This window comes from Gymnoscopelus braueri (genome assembly GCF_963280865.1).
Source record: "Gymnoscopelus braueri genome assembly, chromosome: 12".
Lineage (NCBI taxonomy): Eukaryota > Metazoa > Chordata > Actinopteri > Myctophiformes > Myctophidae > Gymnoscopelus > Gymnoscopelus braueri.
The window spans coordinates 9,205,737-9,224,032 of record NC_137614.1 but is presented as its reverse complement, the minus strand read 5'-3'; the positions used below and the strand labels follow the sequence as shown (position 1 = coordinate 9,224,032).

Genomic DNA, 18,296 nt, shown 5'->3' with positions numbered 1-18,296 from the left:
CGGAACGGTTACCCGTTTCGTGGGACGATTCGCAACATTCACACTAGCCAAGCGGTCTGGAGTGCGCACCCGGGACCCGAGTGTGAAACGGCTATAAAATAGTTGAGGCAAACCTTCACACTTATAAAAGGAATAATGGCAATCTCATTAAAAAAAAATACTTTACAAACTACTTACACTAATGACAGTGACAATGACAACAGTATGATCTGAGTGCAGTTGATTGTTTTTTTTACTGTATGTCTTGAGGATGTGGGCAATCTGTGCTCAACCCTCATTATTCCATTCACTAGACTCATGACTTTCTTTGCCACGTTGGCAATTGTTGTATTTGATCATTTTGAGTTTTTCTTTGTTTGTTCCTTGGTTTTGGTGTTTGGTTTTATATATTGGGGGTGGGGGGACATCTTTAAGCCTTTAATGACAGCAATAGTGGAGGAAATGCGGAGAGAGTATAGGGGAATGACATTCATCAAATGGTCCAGCCGGGAGGGAATCAAACCAGGGACTCGCTGATCAAGGGGTTTTGGTGCTGACCACTTTGCTATCGGGTGACCCCGCAGTTCCTTGGTTTTGTGTGTGTTTGGAGGGAGGGGGGGGGGGGTAGGAATGCGGGGAATGAGCTATTTGTGTGTTTGTATACTCTGTGTCGTTTTGATGTTTGTGTTGTTTTCTTCTATTTACAGTAAATGCTGTCATATTTCATTGTGAATGGACATCATAACGACTGTGGTCATTCAGGGTCAGTGGGACTGTTACTGTATACTGTCAGGATCATCTTAGTCATCCCTTGACCGAGGAAAACAAACAGCTGTGTATTCTTAACCCTCCATCGGAACCGGGGATTAAAACCAATCACACGTTGCCACACGTAACGTTGAAATAAGCACCCTCACCCTCAGCCTCCCTGCTTTGTTGTTTTAAATAGAAAATGCCAAAGACGCACAACCATGGAGGTCCAATACACGAACCTGTGTATGGGGTATTACTGATGAGTCATAGACATGCATGGGCACACACACGCACGCACACGCGCGCGCACGCACGCACGCACGCACGCACGCACGCACGCACGCACGCACGCACGCACGCACGCACGCACGCACGCACGCACGCACACACACACACACACACACACACACACACACACACACACACACACACACACACACACACACACACACACACACACACACACACACACACACACACACACACACACGTGCACATACACGCATGCAATTGCCTCACAACAGATGGGGACACCAGATGTTTCCCAGACGGTTTGGATTTGACTGAAGTCCCAAAAACGATGTCCCTTAAACGCCATTAACAGAATCACACATCAAACAGAATGGGCACATAGGAGGAACCCTGACACCATGACACACGTGGGACCAACAGAGCTATAAACAGTGTTACACCATCTGTGTGTGCATGTGATAATGTATAGGTGGTGAAGTCACTATTCCCATGCAACCATTTAGGCTTTAACATCTAACACTAAACACATAATAAAACACATCTGGGGGTTAACACCAATGACATCAATGCTATGGACTACGTATGCATGGGAAAATCAAGAGGGGTTTATACTAAATGCAATTAACCACTAGCATCCTTATTCTGGGGGTGAACATACAGTATGGCAAAACCAGCATATTTTCAGCTAAGAGATTTGGTATTGAGCATGGAAAAAGGAGGGAGCCTAGTAGAGAACCCTGGGGGACTCTGGTCAATTCAGTACATACAGTAGGGTTAAGTTTTAAGTGGTTAAATATACTAACTGCTGCGTGAATGAACTCGTACATAATCGATACAAACCACTCGTCACCAAGTAATGTATTCATGAAGACTCAGTGAGAAAGGATCTGATGTGCCAGTGGATTGCTTTAAAGGGATAGTTCACCCCCAAAATGACTTTTTTTCCTATGAATTAGTCACCCCATGGCATGGAGACTTGAATTCATGGATATTTTTTTGTTTTTGTCGAATTCCTAAATCCTAAGACAATAATTTGATGACCAGCAGCGGTTTCGGGAGGAGACCCAAAGAGTCTCCTTTGTGTCTCCTACCGGAACCACTGCCTACCGGTCAGCTGGTCATTAAATTATTGGCTTAGGAATGCGACAAAAACAAAAGATTTTTTTTTGGGTGAACTATCCCTTTAAGCGCACTGTACACCTGCCTCAAGCCACGTTCCGGGGACGTGTCTGGAAAAATGAAACCAGCGCACTTACTGGACCGAAAAACCACTGATCATTAACAAGACCACATCATAGGGCTGTGTGTAAAGATGTGGCCAGGAACCAGACTAGGCCTGGGTAAAGTGAACCCCCATCATGGGGCAGGGCAGGCCTATCCCCGGGGAGACCACCACAACCATGATTCAACCCTGCCTGGCCTGCCAGTCGCCCCATCGGCATGAATCCACGTCTGCCAGCACCGACCACGTCTGACTCAAAAAGGATTCCGGCCAGAGCTGTCTGTCTATCTGAGAGTTATGTTTAGATATATGACTCTGCTTTCACTGACCCACACCCTTCCATCCATGTCATCAGGCGGGATCAAACCCTTCAGCACCTCTCCCTGATGTTATAGGGCTCAAATCGCCTTTGACTCATTTCCGACGTCCCTGGTGGTGCTGTGGCGCAGGGACCTAACGGAGTCTTATAGTCAGACGTGGCCAGTATAGCCTGCATCAGACAGCAAAGATGTCATCTTTGAAATGACGTCGTACAGGGGCGAACATTCGGCGACGTTTTTGGTGTAAAGGAAAAAAGGAGGAGGCCCATATGGACCCATGGGGGACTCCGGTCAACGAAGGTGTCTTACCTTACAGAAATGCAAAGCACTAATACCGCTTCGACAAGGAGGAGGGTTATTCAAAACACGTTGCTAGTGACCTGGAGGTAAATATGTTTTTCTCTGCGGTGAGAAACATTTGCATTCCACACCTGTAGCCTTTAATATGCAAGAAACAAACCCTCACATTTGTGCGCCTACATCACACTTAAACACCCACAGGCTTTGGCCAGAGCTTTCACCAAATTCTCTGCCGGGCGGCAGAGAATCGAATCCTCTGTCTGAACCCAAACACCCCCCCCCCCTTCCCTTCCCTTCCCTTCTCCTTCTCCTTCTCCGTAAACCCCAAAACCACAACGATTCACTCATGTCTGCCCCCAAATCCGTGTACTTACCGCCAGCTGACAAAACTAGCACCCCCTAAAACCCACCGGTGCCCCCTAACTACTGTTCAACACGAAGTACTCGACATCATGCCGGGGATGGATGCACACAACTGACTGAAGTAAGACAGACGCCACAGCCAGAATACATCTGTTCTAAATAAGCACTGACATCTCAGCAAATTATATGCTTCCACATTTACCCACCATGGAAGTCTGGGACAGGAAATATAGACGCAGAAGCTTGTAAAATGATGATTCAACAAAACTACAGTTTTATGTCTAAAACACAGACGGCTTATTAGCCACTTAAGTCAAATTTTATGTACTGTACTTTCAGAAATATTTGAGAACTTCAGAAAAAGTCAACTATAATGACATTCTTAAAACAGGGATGCCTGGATGAAAGTAGTCTGAGTTATAGTGAATATAATGTGAGGAATCCTTGTTCCCATGAATACCATTGAATGATGTATAACTCTACAAACAGAAAAATACTCATTATATACTGTACGAACTGTACATTTACCTAGATGCAAGTGATGCATTATGCAATTAAAGTTGTATGGATGCAATAAATTAAGACAAGCCCAACCAGTGGTGGAAAAGTATCAATGCTGCAATGTATACAAATACTCTGTTACAAGTAAAAGGCCCGTGTTCAAAATGTTACTTGAGTAAAAGTACAAAAGTATTGGCATCAAAATATACTTTAAGTACCAAAAATATAAGTACTAAAATGTTTGAAAATAGCAGATCTACAAGCTCACAACGCGTCGCATCGCGACGCGTTGTGAGCTTGTAGATCGGCTATTTTCAAATAGCCTATGTATAAAATAGGGCTAAAGTGGTTAATTTATGTTTTATAATGTAATAATTCATATCTGCAAAGTAACTAGTAACTAAAGTTTTCAAATAATTGCAGTGGAGTAAAAGCACAATATTTGCCTCTGAGATGTAGTGGAGTAGAAGCAAAAGTATTGAAAATTGGAAATACTCCATTAAAGTAAAAGTACCTCAAAGTTGTGCTTAAGTGCAGTACTTGAGTAAAATGTACTTAGTTACTTTACACCACTGAGCCCAACACTATGAAAAACATTCACATATTAAGTTAATGAGCAGTGTCTTAGGCTTTGTTGATACACATACTGTCAAGAAAGAGCTCTATAATTTAACCAAAAACTGCAGGTTTTAGAGTCTTGACTTTGTGTGATCCTACGCACGCGAGCACACATCTGTGTACGTGCACGGATGGCCACGCCTGTGTAAGATGCATGTTTTAAAAGAATTCCATGCCAGCAGTTTGTGGGTGATACAATCAACCCTTGATTATAGAAGGCCTTAGAACGCCTCACATAAGCAATAAATCTTCAAAATACCAATCCACACACAGAGGTCTGCTGACTGTGCAGAGTAACAGAGTAATATGCTTTGATTGACTTTGCACTGTGCAAAAGAGTTGATATCATTTAAAACTTCCAGTGGTGTAAAGTAACTAAGTACATTTACTCAAGTACTGTACTTAAGTAAACTTCTGAAGATTTTTGTACTTTACTGGAGTATTTCCAATTTTCAATACTTTTACTTCTATTCCACTACATCTCAGAGACACATATTGTACTTTTACTCCACTACAATTATTTGAAAACTTTAGTTACTTGTTACTTTGAAAAATTTGATTATTATTACAAAACATACATTACCCACTTCAGCCCTATATACATTTCGGCCATTTGAAAATAGCCGATCTACACGCTCACAATGCGTCGCATTGTGAGCTTGTAGATCTGCTCATTTCAAAGGATTTTATACATTTGAAAACTTTCTACTTTTAGTACTTTAAGTACATTTTGCCAATACTTTTGTACTTTTACTCAGGTGAATTTTGAATTCCGGACTTATACTTTTAACAGAGTATTTCTACATTGCAGTATTGATACTTTTACTTTTGAGTACAATTTGAGTACTTTTTCCACCACTGGTAAATTGTAAGTAAAACAGAAAATAAAACAGTCAAATGCAACAAAGTGACTAGGTTACCAGGTAAACATCAGACCTAGCATCTGTCTATATACCAGCCTGTCTTAGCATTATTTTTCCTTCTATTTTTTACTTACTTACTTACTTTGTTCCATCAGTTTGATTCAGACTCATCAAGTCTGATCGATAATTCATTATTTTCCTATCTAAGGCTGGGACCACTTATTGATTTATGGGTAATTATCGATGACGCAGTGAATTCACCATGACAGATTTCTTTGCATGTATAAATGACTATCAAGATAAACTTTATGCACATCATTCATTTTTCTTTAGTTCTTCAAACGCTCCAGTCCTGGATGTCACTGCAAAGCTTTGCCAATGCTGTGATTGGCAACAGGATATTAAACTGTTGAATATTATTGAATATCATTTGTATGCGGTTTTCAGTTAAAATAAAACGATTTAAACTGATATTGTTTTCATAATTTTGTACGTGATTTATCGATTCTTCGAAATTGCTAATGACCCTCAGTCCTACTCCTGACCTCCATATCTAAGCATCTACCCAGAACACATGGCTTCTCATCTTCGTTCCTCCATCCCTTCATCCTCCCATCCTCCACCCACCCCTTCTCATCTCCATTCCTCCATTGCTTCATCCTCCCATCCTCCACCCACCCCGATAACCGTTGTTATTCCAAGAACAGCATGAAGCGAGTCCTTAAGGACAGCGTGGAAATTACAAACCTTTCATCTCCACCCGATCAAAGCGTCTTTTCTCGCATTAGTTCAGTTACAATTCCATTCTCATCCATCTCTCTCTCCTTCTCTCTCTCTTGTCTCTTTTCTCACCATCCATCCATCTTTCTTTTACACTTATTTGAGCTCATTTTCTCCCATTTCCCTCGTTTCCCCCTCTCTCTCCCTCTTGCTCCCTCTGTCCACACACAAAACCAAGTCAACAACTCCAAATCCCTCAAAGAGATGCCTTTCTTTATCAAAATACACACCAGTGTGATCCTAGGAGCAATTCCAGTGTTAGATAACGGACAAAGAGGGCCTTCGTTCTCTAGACGCGCAAAAGTCACGCAAGGCTCAACTTCAGTATTTTCAGCTCTACCTCAATCATAGTAGACAAAACTCAATTATCTTATCTGGGAAATCTCTCTCTCACTCTCTCTCTCTGTACTCTGTACTGTAGCAACAATTAAGGGACTGCAGTACAAGGGGACTTGGGAATTGGCAGAATGACCGAATCGGAAGATAAAGGGTAAAAGATAAAAAATTATTGGGGTATTACCAGTGGTGAGCTGTGGATTTTTGAACTATGGGGGCTATATTTTATGACATCACGTGCGCAGGCACGTGCGCGCGCGCACGCGCGCGGGCACGTGCGCACTGCGCACGCATGTGCACATAGCCACTCAGCTCAGTGCTAGTTGAAATACTGTATTCAACATGTTATTATTAATGTATTTATATTTCTTATTATTTTGTTGCATTGTTAATTTGTTGTTTTTATTTTTGTTTCAATTAATTAATTATTTTATTTTCCTTTTAGTTTTATATAAAAGCCCTTTACATAGATTCACCCACACATAAGTACTTAAAATAATCAGTCAACTTGTCTTTACTTAAATTACTTTTTTTTTAAGACTTAAGAATTGCTTTCAAAACAGTGGTTTTTAAAACAAGTAAAAAAAAAAAATATACCCTTTTGCTACTCACCAAAACAAAGACGGTTTTGTGGAGTTGAGCCTACTTTACTAAATGGGAACACTGTGAGCCCCCACCTCACGTCTAAAATAAACTTTTTGGCCAGAAAAGAAAATATTTCACCAGAATTAAAACCTGTTTTTGATTACTCCACAGTGCCCTCTACAGATCTGGTCAATGGAATGTTCCTATTGACCAGATTCTTCCTTCCGGTGAAATATTTTATTTTCTGGCCAAAAGGTGTATTTTAGACGTGAGGTGGGGGCTCAGAGTGTTCCCACTTAGTAGAATAGGCTTTCAACTCCATTAAACCGTCTTTGTTTTGGTGAGTACCAAAAGTGTATTTTACTACAGACGAGAGGCTACGCTACCGCGGTGCGAGGGGAAAGAATGGAAAGTACCATAACGTTAAGGAGAACTCCTTCTAACGCCATGGACCAGAGCTAGACAGGGATAACTTTGTAGCTCTTGTGTCCTCTGATAAGCGATTAACCCTTTCACACTCCATGGTGCAAAGCAGCCAGGTTGAGGCCATCGTTTAAGGTGTTAAAGACGGCTCGCCCCTAACCGTGCGTTGTTGTGCTAATGATTGACGGCTCGCAGGCGGCTGACGGTGTGTGCTCGCGCGTGCATGTGGAGCTCGTGCATGTGGAGCACGCGCGAGCCCCCAGCCCCCATAGTGTCAGAAGAACTAAGGGGTCGCCGACCCCCCCCTAGCACCCCCTTCAGCTCACCCCTGGGTATTACAGTGTAATGTCCTCAATAAACTTCAATGTGTCCAGAACTCAGCTGCCTTCCTGCTCACCAGTACCCGTTGCAGAGACCATATTACACCAGTCCTCCATGACCTGCACTGGCTCCCGGTCAAACAAAGAATCCACTTCAAAATATTACTAAATACGTGCAAGGCACTGAACAATCTGGCTCCCCCCTACCTCTTTGATCTCCTCAAACCTCATGTCCCCTCCCGCTCCCTCAGGTCTGGTGAGACAAACCTCCTTGAGGTCCCCAGGACCAAGTACCGTACCTGGGGCGACAGAGCTTTTGCTTTTGCTGCCCCAACGCATGTGGAATGCACTCCACAAAACTCTCAGAGATGCCCCCACCCTCCAAACCTTCAAAACTGCCTCAAAACCCACCTCTTCAATATTGCTTTCCCCAGCAGCTAACTCCAACCCCCCCCCCTCTCTTTCTTCATTCCACTGCTTTTATTGATTCTATTACTTAGTCTTAGCCTTTTCTTAGTGGTTGTTTCCCCCTAATAAAGTTGTTTTCTTTGTTGTTTTCTCATGTCCTCTCATGTAAAGCGTCTTTGGGTACTCAAAAAAGCTCTATATAAATTAGAGATATTAATACTAATGCTGCCTATAAATGCATGTCTGTGCCACTTTCACTCACGCACGCGCACACACACGCACACACGCACACACACGCACGCACGCACGCACGCACACACGCACACACGGTCGCGCACACTCACCCAGGTCAGAGCACTGGACCACTCTGAGCTGGCAGTGGCAGCCGAAGGGGCACACGGGCACCCCGGGGCGGGGCAGCTCCTCCCCCGACACCCCCGAGCCTTCCTCGTCCCTCATCATCATCATCATGCCGTCAGTGTCGATGCTGTCCATGGCGAAATCCCAGAAGCCTCTCTGCTCGAAGGGCAGCGCCGAGGACGGGCTGGGCAGCCGCGACAGGCACAGCAGCAGCAGGAGACAGCAGTGGGGCAACATCTTGATCACCTGGGGGCACAGGTTGGCAGGAGAAGAACGACATGCATGAAATACACAAAACACACACTGTACAGTTTCCACTCTGAGCATTAACCCATTAAGACCTGAGGCCGATTCTACAAATGCCTTCTAAATCAATAGTTTGCACACTTGCACGATTCTTTTAAAACGTTCAAAAAAAGCAGATGTACAAGCTCCCAGTGAGGCATGAAGTGACACGCTGTGAGCTTGTATATCTGCAATTATTTCCCCACAAATGTATTTAATATTCTGTATTTTATTAAGAGGTCCAGAGTGACGTTATGTAAAATGACCAAAAATGATGACACCCTTCCTTGCCGACATGAAGGGAAAATAGTGAGTGATGCAGATTTTATTTTGATTCACTTCATTGTACGATGGTGTATAAATTAAGCCAGTGGTTCCCAAACGATGGGCCGATCGAGGTACACTGGAGTGCTGTGAGACAAGTCTAGATGTGCCTTGGGATTTTGTTGCCATTCACACATTATTGCAGTAGGTCGATGTAAAACTAAAGAAAGTTAGATTTATTTATTTATTCACTATGTCAGCACTTATAAAGAGGCGAATTGTATACTATAATACAACAACTAACCACTTTCAACATTTCAAAATATTTGCAAAAAGCTCACAAAATGTCACATCACGACGTTGTGAGCTTGTAGATTGGCTTGATATTTTGACTGGCCCATTGGTGTGCCATGGGCACAGAAAACCAATCAAGCATCACGGTAGTACAGGCAGACACGGAAGTCAAGTTGGTTCCCGTGCTCATTCACTCTCCAATCTCATTCGTTCACAATCTAACTAACACATTATGCCCTCAATTCTAATGGTTCAGTCTACAGTAGGTCTACTCTATAGGCAGTCCCTCCACCTCCCCAGCCTCCTCCTGTAGTAGCTTCACTTTGTCAGCATGTTAAATTATTGTGTGGATCCTATCATGTGGATTGTACCATGTTTAATATCTTACGTTATGCCCCATGAAATGTTCAAATGTTGTTGCCATGTCCATGTGATATCTGTATCTTTGCTGTAGGGGGTTTGAGATCAAATAAGTCAGCAACATATGGTTTCAAAGTCTGTAAATACATATTTTCCATTAACCCTTTGCATAAGTAACTCTTAACAGAGCTCTATGAACTTCTTATGAACTAAAGTTTGATTTGTGTAGCCTACGTGAAGTATATGAACATCTATTTGCGTGACAGTCTGCCATTGTTCATGTGTTCTGTGTGACTTTGTACTCTGGGCACATGATGCAACATCTATTGCTACCGTTTAGATTTAAGGCCATAAGCAAGGCCATCGCAAGTTCAAATGCACGTTCATGTGATATCATTGTTATTGCCCCCCCTGGCTCTGGGAGGAGCTGGGGACATAAAAGATGCTAGGACAAGTGTACTTGTCATGCTCTTTGCCTGAGCAGAATTGCAACAGGCATCCTTGCAAGCTTTAAATAAACTACACAAAGACAGCTTTTTGCAGATTGGACAGACCATTCTTGTGATATCATACGTGTACACTAGGAACTGAACACTGGCGACTTACTATAACGAATAGTGATGTGCATAATCGATACTTGTATCGATATATCGATCGATTATCTGAATATCTATATATATATATATTTTCCTTCAACTGTAGTCTTTGTAAAGTAAAACTCCAACTAAGAAACAAGGACTGCGCGACACTCAAAGGCGCACAACAGAAAAGTAAAACTAACTAAAACTAGGAACAAAGAACACTAGAAAACACAACAGGAATACAGAAAGGACACAGATCATAACAATACGATGATTGCCTCATCAGATCTCTGAGTCTTTGTCGTGCTTTGTGCAGATTCATCACAGGAGCATGCAGAGGGCCACGCCGCCAAATTCAACGCAGTGTCACTGCAAAAAAAGTGGTTTAACTTGGACGAAGCAAGTGTCTGACTGAACTGAATCAAGCAACAGGCGTAAGGAGGAGTGACGTAAACGCACCCTTGGAATAGAAACTAGAAACACCCTATAAACAGTGTCTCCATTCATACGGAACCCTGCTACACGCCACACCTTGAAGGAAGGGGAAACGGAGAAAAGACTGGGAGCTGGAGGCTGCAAGGGAGAAAAGTGCTCACATCCCCCTGGTACACCGTGCATGCCAGGAAGCAACCCAATCAAGGATGAAAAGCACTCCTTCTAAAGCAGTGGTCCTCCAAACTTTTTCATGTCAAGGACCCGCAAAATGATATGTATTTGGCCACGGACCCCCATCTCAAAACATTTAGTGCCAGGGACCCCCAGAAGTAAAGATTTGAGTTACAAATGTTCGCTTTGAAAATATATATATATTCAAAGATTTGCACAAGTTTTCACGATTTTTCAAAAATAGCAGATCTACAAGCTCAGATCTACAAGCTCAGATCTACAAGCTCAGATCTACAAGCTCAGATCTACAAGCTCATAGCGCGGCACTTGGTGCCGCGCTATGAGCTTGTAGATCTGCTATTTTTGAATAGAAAAACTATAAAACATGGCTAAAGTGGTTAAAATGATTGTGACGCTATATTAACTAATTTTGCTGGGGACCCCCTGGTACCCCTCCAAGGACCCCTGGGGGTCCCCGGTCCCCACTTTGAGAACCAATGTTCTAAAGCAACTGGGACAGAATGTTACAGACTCGCTTCCTTGGTCACCAATTTCCCAAGAGAGAAAGCATCTTATCATTGACCAATCAGATAATGTAGAAGAGACAGACAAATAAAGCATGCGTGCGTGAGTGTGTGTGAGTTTTGCGTGTGTGTGTGCGTGTGTGCGCGCGCGCGCACAGCGCGCGCGCGCGCGCGTGTGTGTGTGTGTGTGTGTGTGTGTGTGTGTGTGTGTGTGTGTGTGTGTGTGTGTGTGTGTGTGTGTGTGTGTGTGTGTGTGTGTGTGTGTGTGTGTGTGTGTGTGTGTGTGTGTGTGTGTGTGTGTGTGTGTGTGTGTGCGATGTGCCTGCGTGAGAAAGAGTGCAGAGGTTATTTTAGCCTGTGTAGTGCATGTGCATCAAGTGACATACATGACTCTCCATGATGTCATCACACAGCTAGCTGAGGTCACCAGTGGTGTCTGCGTGTGTGCGTGTGTGTGCGCGTGCGTGCGCGCGTGTGCATGTGTGTGTGTGCCTTTTACAGCCCATCCTATAGGTGTCACTGGGTGTAACATGAAAAACATTTCTCCCTCCTTGCTCCTTCCCAGTCCCCAAACAGCCTGTCAACATAGATTTAAAGTCAAGGATGTATTTTATATTAAGAAAACTGGTGTAACATTACCTCAGGGGGGGGGACCATAACTCCTAAATACAAAACTTATAAATACTGCTCTTACCTAGCATAAAGAAAACAAAAAATACTAAATAGTTTGTGTGTGCGTGCGTGCACGACACGTGTACCGTTTGTGTGTGCAGTATGTGTGGTACAAAATGGTACAGCAACAGATCATCACACTGCACACATAACCTTGACCTTAATCTCTGGAATAACCATCTACGACATACCGGTACATGGTCAACTGGCGGCCCGGGGGCCACGTGCGGCCCCCACCTTCACTTAATGCGGCCTGCAGGTTAATATCGGATTACTGATATATTATTGATTTCAGCTGTTACAATTCCAAACATGCAAACATGACCCGCTTTAATTACTTCAGTCTATATTAGTAGCTTAATGACTAGTATAAAGATTCGATTGTCTTTTTTATGTCCGATGTATTTGTATGTATTTGTTCATAAAGTTAACATAAGTATAACTAAATGCATTTGAAATAAAATACAAATTTTACTTTTCAGGATTCTAATAAACGCTAAAAGAAATCTGGATTTCAATTCAAAAATAGCAAAAATAGCCGATCTACAAGCTCAAGCTTGCAGATCAGCTATTTTTGCTACTTTTGTGTGACATAGAATGGCGAAACAAAGTTAAAATACGGAGATAGGAAAATAGTGGCCCTCTCCATCATCAAAGTTGCCCACCCCTGATCTACGACCTGGCCACCAGGCTATAACAAATCAACAACTCTTAACATGAGCATAATCTCATGATCAGAAGGACACACACAGAACATACACAGTGACATCAGACCCTGATCTCTGCACCTCTGGCCCTGAGGGTGTTAATGCCTGTCTGATCTTCAACAGTCTAATCCCAACAAATGTCTGCAGAGTCTCGTGTTACACTGGGGCTAAAGTGTGAATCAGGGATTGTTCAGGGAAATGTTAATGTGTCCAATAGACACACGGTCAGCATTTAATTAGTGGCAACATGGAACAGAGTGATTCTGGCCTTCGACCCCCTCAGTAATGAGAAACAGCTGGGGGAGAGAGAGAGAGAGAATGAGAGTGTGTGTGCGCGCGCGTGTGCGTGCGTGCGTGTGTGTGTGTGTGGGGGGGGGTTTAGACTGACTGACCATTTGAAAGAGCAGGAGACAGAGAAAGAGAGACAGAGATAAAAGGGTCGGCTCGGCACCTGTCAGCGGGGAATAATAATAATAATAATACATCAGACTTATATAACGATTTTCTAGTACCCAAAGTCGCTTTACAAAACAGCTTAAAAACTATTTTATTAGGAGAAAAGAAAACATTAAAAAGGCTAAAAACAAAAGGCTAAGACTTAGAGCAAGAAAGTGAGGTTTGGTTAGGTTTAGGCAGGGAAAGCGAGTCTAAAGAGGTGGGTTTTGAGGGAGGCTTTGAACACGGCAAGAGTGGGGGCGGCTTTGATGTGAAGTGGGAGTGGGTTCTAAAGGGTGGGGGCCGCAACTGAAAATGCCCTGTCACCCCAGGTGCGTGGCGTTGGAGGAGGTCAGAGAGGTAGCGGGGGGCCTGGTTATTGAGGGCTTTGTAGGTGGTGATGAGTATTTTGAAATCAATTCTGTGTTTTACTGGGAGCCCATGAAGGTCATGGAGGACTGGGGTGATGTGGTCTCTGGATCTGGTTCTGGTGAGGAGGCGGGCAGCAGAGTTTTGGACATATTGACGTTTTTTGGAAGTTTTTGTGGTGGCACCGTAGAGGAGACTATTGCAGTAGCCGAGTCTGGAGGTGATGAATGCGTGGATGACTGTTTCTGCAGCAGTTAGAGTGGATAGAGCGGGACGGAGGCGGGCGATATTTCTGAGGTGATAGAAGGCTGTTTTTGTGATGTGATTGACGTGGGATTGGAAGGAGAGGGTGGGATCCAGGATGACACCAAGGTTTCGGACTTTGGTGGAGGGGGTGACAGTAGAGCCGTCAATATTGAGGGAGAAGTTATGAGTGGGGCGGGTGAGGGCATCTGGTCCGATGATGAGAATTTCAGATTTGTTGCAATTGAGTTTGAGGAAGTTTTTTTGCATCCAGGACTTTATGTCAGTCAAACAGGAGGTGAGGGTGGAGATGGTGGTAGCAGTGATGGTTTTGGAGGGGAGATAGAGCTGTGTGTCATCTGCGTAGCAATGGAAACTGAGGCCATGGTGACGAAGGATTTGTCCGAGGGGGAGGATGTAGAGAATAAACAGGAGGGGGCCAAGCACTGAGCCCTGGGGGACACCGTGGGTGACAGAGGTTGTGGTGGATTTGGAGTTATTTATGGAAATGAAATGATGTCTGTCGGAGAGGTAGGATGTAAACCAGGAGAGGACAGTACTGGTGATTCCGAGGGTGGTTTTGAGGCGTGAGAGGAGTATGGAGTGGTTGATGGTGTCAAAAGCAGCACTGAGGTCAAAGAGGATGAGGATATTGAGTGAACGGGATGGATGTTGAACGGGATGGAGTATAGGACGGAGGAGTTATACGTCCTCCCGGTGGGGGCTCCTCACTGGCAGGTGAGCCAGTAGGGTGACAACACAACAGCAGTGACAATCAGCTGCGTAATTGACATAGTGATTAACACATTGACTGCCAAGATATTAAACATAGTTTTCTATCCCCGTGCCGGCGTATAATTACCTCAATCCGATGATATTTGAAACGCCGTGGAACCGACATTGTGTAAAAAAAACACACGGAAAAAGTTTCCTGTGAGTAGACGGAAGGATCTGTGTATCCATGGGAACAACAAGTTTCCAACCGCGATCCGCCATTTTGGAGCTTTGGTCCGCTGAAAACGGGTGGTTTTCAATGGAAAAAAAAGAAACTGAGTTACAGCCGTTTTTCTGAAAATCCCATCATTGGGGCGGATGGAAGTGACGTTTTTTGGAATGACGTCACATCCACATTGTTCTTCTCTGAGAGACGATCGATCATTCCAAAGCTGTGTTAGGTCGCCCCTTGTGGAATTTTCCCCCAAAAATGTAAAAACGAGTTAACTCGATCTAGGCAATCAAGCGATGGATTCTAAAAACGAGTTGACTCGATCTAGGCAATCAATGTGTTAAACTGGGAGAAAAAAAATAGGTAAAAAGAATTGGCTACTCTAAATAAAGGCGGGAAAAGACACAGACAGGAAGATGTTCGAATTAGAGTTCTCAAATTCTGCCCAACCTTTTCCGGTCAGGACGGGACGAAAATGTATGCTGATTTGAGCCTCGAGCGTCGGGTTCCGTGAAAAGTTAGGGCCAGGCCCAGTTAGGGCCCAGTTAGGGCCAGGCCCAGTTAGGGCCCAGTTAGGGCCCAGTTAGGGCCAGGCCTTAATTTTCAGGCCCGTCGAATTCCACACTTTCAGAGGCACATGCATGTGTCCTCAGAGCGTCTCCCTATTATGGAAAACAAAATGGCTCACTTTTCACATGCAGCTCAAAGTCTGTGTGTGTGTGTGTGTGTGTGTGTGTGTGTGTGTGTGTGTGTGTGTGTGTGTGTGTGTGTGTGTGTGTGTGTGTGTGTGTGTGTGTGTGTGTGTGTGTGTGTGTGTGTGTGTGTGCACGCGCACGTGCATGTGTGCATGTATTATCTATTAAGTGTGTGTGTGTGAGTATGGGTCTGCATGAGTGTCTGTGTCTCTGTGTTTGACTCCAGTACAGTACGTGTCTTAATCTCATTCTATTAAACATCCGGTGGACTTTTTTCGATCGCTGTGACTTCATATTTTCGGGCGGTGCGCTTCCAGTGGCGCCGGATGTTCTCATGACTTTGAACCAGAGAGACAAGCCAATAATAGTGACTTTGAAAGGCTTTTAATCCCTCTCAATCCCTTAAACAAAACACCAATTCCAAACAACACTGATGACAAAACATCTGACAAACAAAAGTTAAAATGGGGGTGCAATATGTAAACAATAAATAAAACGTGCATTATGGTGTGTCGGGAACAGCACAGGCGCTACTGCATGTATGTGTGTCTTAGGGCGGTTTCACACTGGATCCGTTTTCATTGAAAACGTTTCCCAGATCGAATGCTGGCCTCAGTGGCCTGCTTTCACATTGGGCATAGATCCTATCGCACCACAGAACACATGCATATACACCCCCGATCCTACAGGTGGCGGCATGCACATAGTGTTTCCCCTGTGGACACAGACGTCATCAACTATGCGACAATGTTTGTGCTGGTCTCGCACAAATATGCGTTTAAATATGTTGAAAGCAAGGGGTGAGAACTGAATAACACTACTCATCATGAAAACATCATGCACGTGCAATATAAAATATTAATATTATCCAGTGATATGAAAACATTAGCTAATGTTTTTATATCACTGGATAATATTAATATTTTATTTCAAGGTGCCTTGACAAAATTAAAACACCATTACATTATTATGAATAGTATTAACCACATGAACCCCAGCATGGGGGGAACATAAGCCAAAAATAGCCAATCTACAAGCTCACAACGCGCAACGCGTTGTGAGCTTGTAGATCTGCTATTTTTGACAGAGAGATTTGGTGTTGACAGATAAAAGCGTCCAAGAAAAGTAGGTCCGTTTTTACTGAGAATAGAGGGTTTAAGTAGGCTACATAATAATAAAACAATAACTTTATTTATATAGCACTTTTCAAAACATGAGTTACCTTATTTTATGCTACAATTGGAGAAAAGGTAAAATAAAAGATACACGTTTTTTTTTAAGCATAAGGGAATAGCCTACCATAGTTAACAAGTAAGTTAATTCTGACAAGCAATAAAGAAAACACATTTAAACAAACTAAAATGAGACCAAAATAACTTTGGTCTCGTTGCCCACATCAACAAACAAACAAATACAGACATACATGTGAATTACATCAATAATTATGAATGACAGATTCATATGGTAGAAGAGTGCAATTTATGACAATAAAGCACAGAGATGTTTCGTTTTTGTAGCCCACGTTTGTGTGTGAAACTGTAGAATTAATAAAAAGAAACTTCTCATTTATTTTGGATAGTAATTATTCTGCTATTCTTCATTATGCTCATTATAATATAATATTATATATTATCTTCATATAACTGGTCCTCATAATGCTCATTATAATGTATTTTGGATAGTAATTTAATGTATTATTCTGCTATTCTTTATTATGCTCACATAAGCTATTTAGAAGGGATAAACTAAACTGTGCATTCAGGAGAAATTGCATCATGAGTGAAACGGCTATAGTCCTTGGGAAACTATAAACCTACGTAGGCCTACATCTAAATGAGTTACCATATTTACTTACAAATTTCAAATTACAAAGCCTTATAAGCTATATATTTCTGGGATGCATAGTAGCTGAAACTCCACAAGATACCCACAAGATACTATATGCGCTGCTCGCGCACCTGAAATGCGCGATGGAGACCCGCCAATGTTTCATGACTGATAGACATGAAAGAAGGCCCTTCACAGCTAATAGAGAATTTTAAATTTTAAGAATCGGTTCAGAATTGAATGAGTAAAATTGTTAGAAAGGCTCCCATATAAGTTGATTATTATTTCAATTGTTATGTTCCACCTTAAGAGTAATATGCACCAGCCCTTTAAGTGCACAATGCATTCTGGGGCGTTTTCATTCATTCAGTAGCACCGGCTAGAAGAGCTGTGTTTTTGTTGGCTGTTTTTGTCGAGTTTATATACCGTCACCTATTCCAAATAGCGGGCCACTTCCGTCTAACGGTACGCTTGCTTTCACATTGCAGCTACCGTACCCGAAAACGCATGATTCGGATCCGAGACTGCCTCCCGAGGTGGTTTCGGGAACGGAACGGTGATCCGTTTCGCGGGTCGATTCGCTACAATCACACTAGCCAAGCGGTCTGGAATGCGCACCCGGGACCTGAGTGTGAAAGCGCCCTTAAGGGAAACAAAGGGAGTATTTACTGGTCCCCTGGGGAGGGAGGGGGAATTACTTTTCTACATCTACCCAACAGATGGATGCTGCTCAGATGGCTCAGATGAGCACACAGGGAGCTGCTGGGACTCTCTAAACACAAGTTATTTTTTAGCTGTAACCATAACCCGTTTTAAAATGTCCTGCGCCCAGTGGCGCGGGAAGGGGGGGGCTATGGGGGCTGCAGCCCCCCTGGTGATGGGAGCAGCCCCCCTGGTGATGGGAAGAAAAAAAAAAAAAAGAAAAAAAAAGTTTTATTTTATTTTATTTTTTATAATATATATATATATTTTATGGATCATAGCAGTCTGTTACGGTCATGGATGAACTTCAACCTGGTGTTTGCACTGTCTTTCTGCCTTTTTGTGTGGGGAAAAACACAGAAAACCCCCAAAAAATCACAAAAAAAATCGGGCGCGAGGAGTC

At 43.2% G+C, this 18,296-nt stretch overlaps 1 protein-coding gene across 1 annotated transcript in view; it reads right to left on the bottom strand.

The window, feature by feature from the left end:
• The window catches only part of bgnb (biglycan b), a 45,650-nt gene that overhangs the window by 11,215 nt on the left and 16,139 nt on the right, over positions 1–18,296 (bottom strand). The window contains exon 2 of the mRNA XM_080444848.1: positions 8,368–8,629. Coding sequence (XP_080300974.1) covers positions 8,368–8,620 — 253 coding nt within the window. The 5' untranslated portion in view covers positions 8,621–8,629. The remainder of the gene's footprint in view (positions 1–8,367; positions 8,630–18,296) is intronic.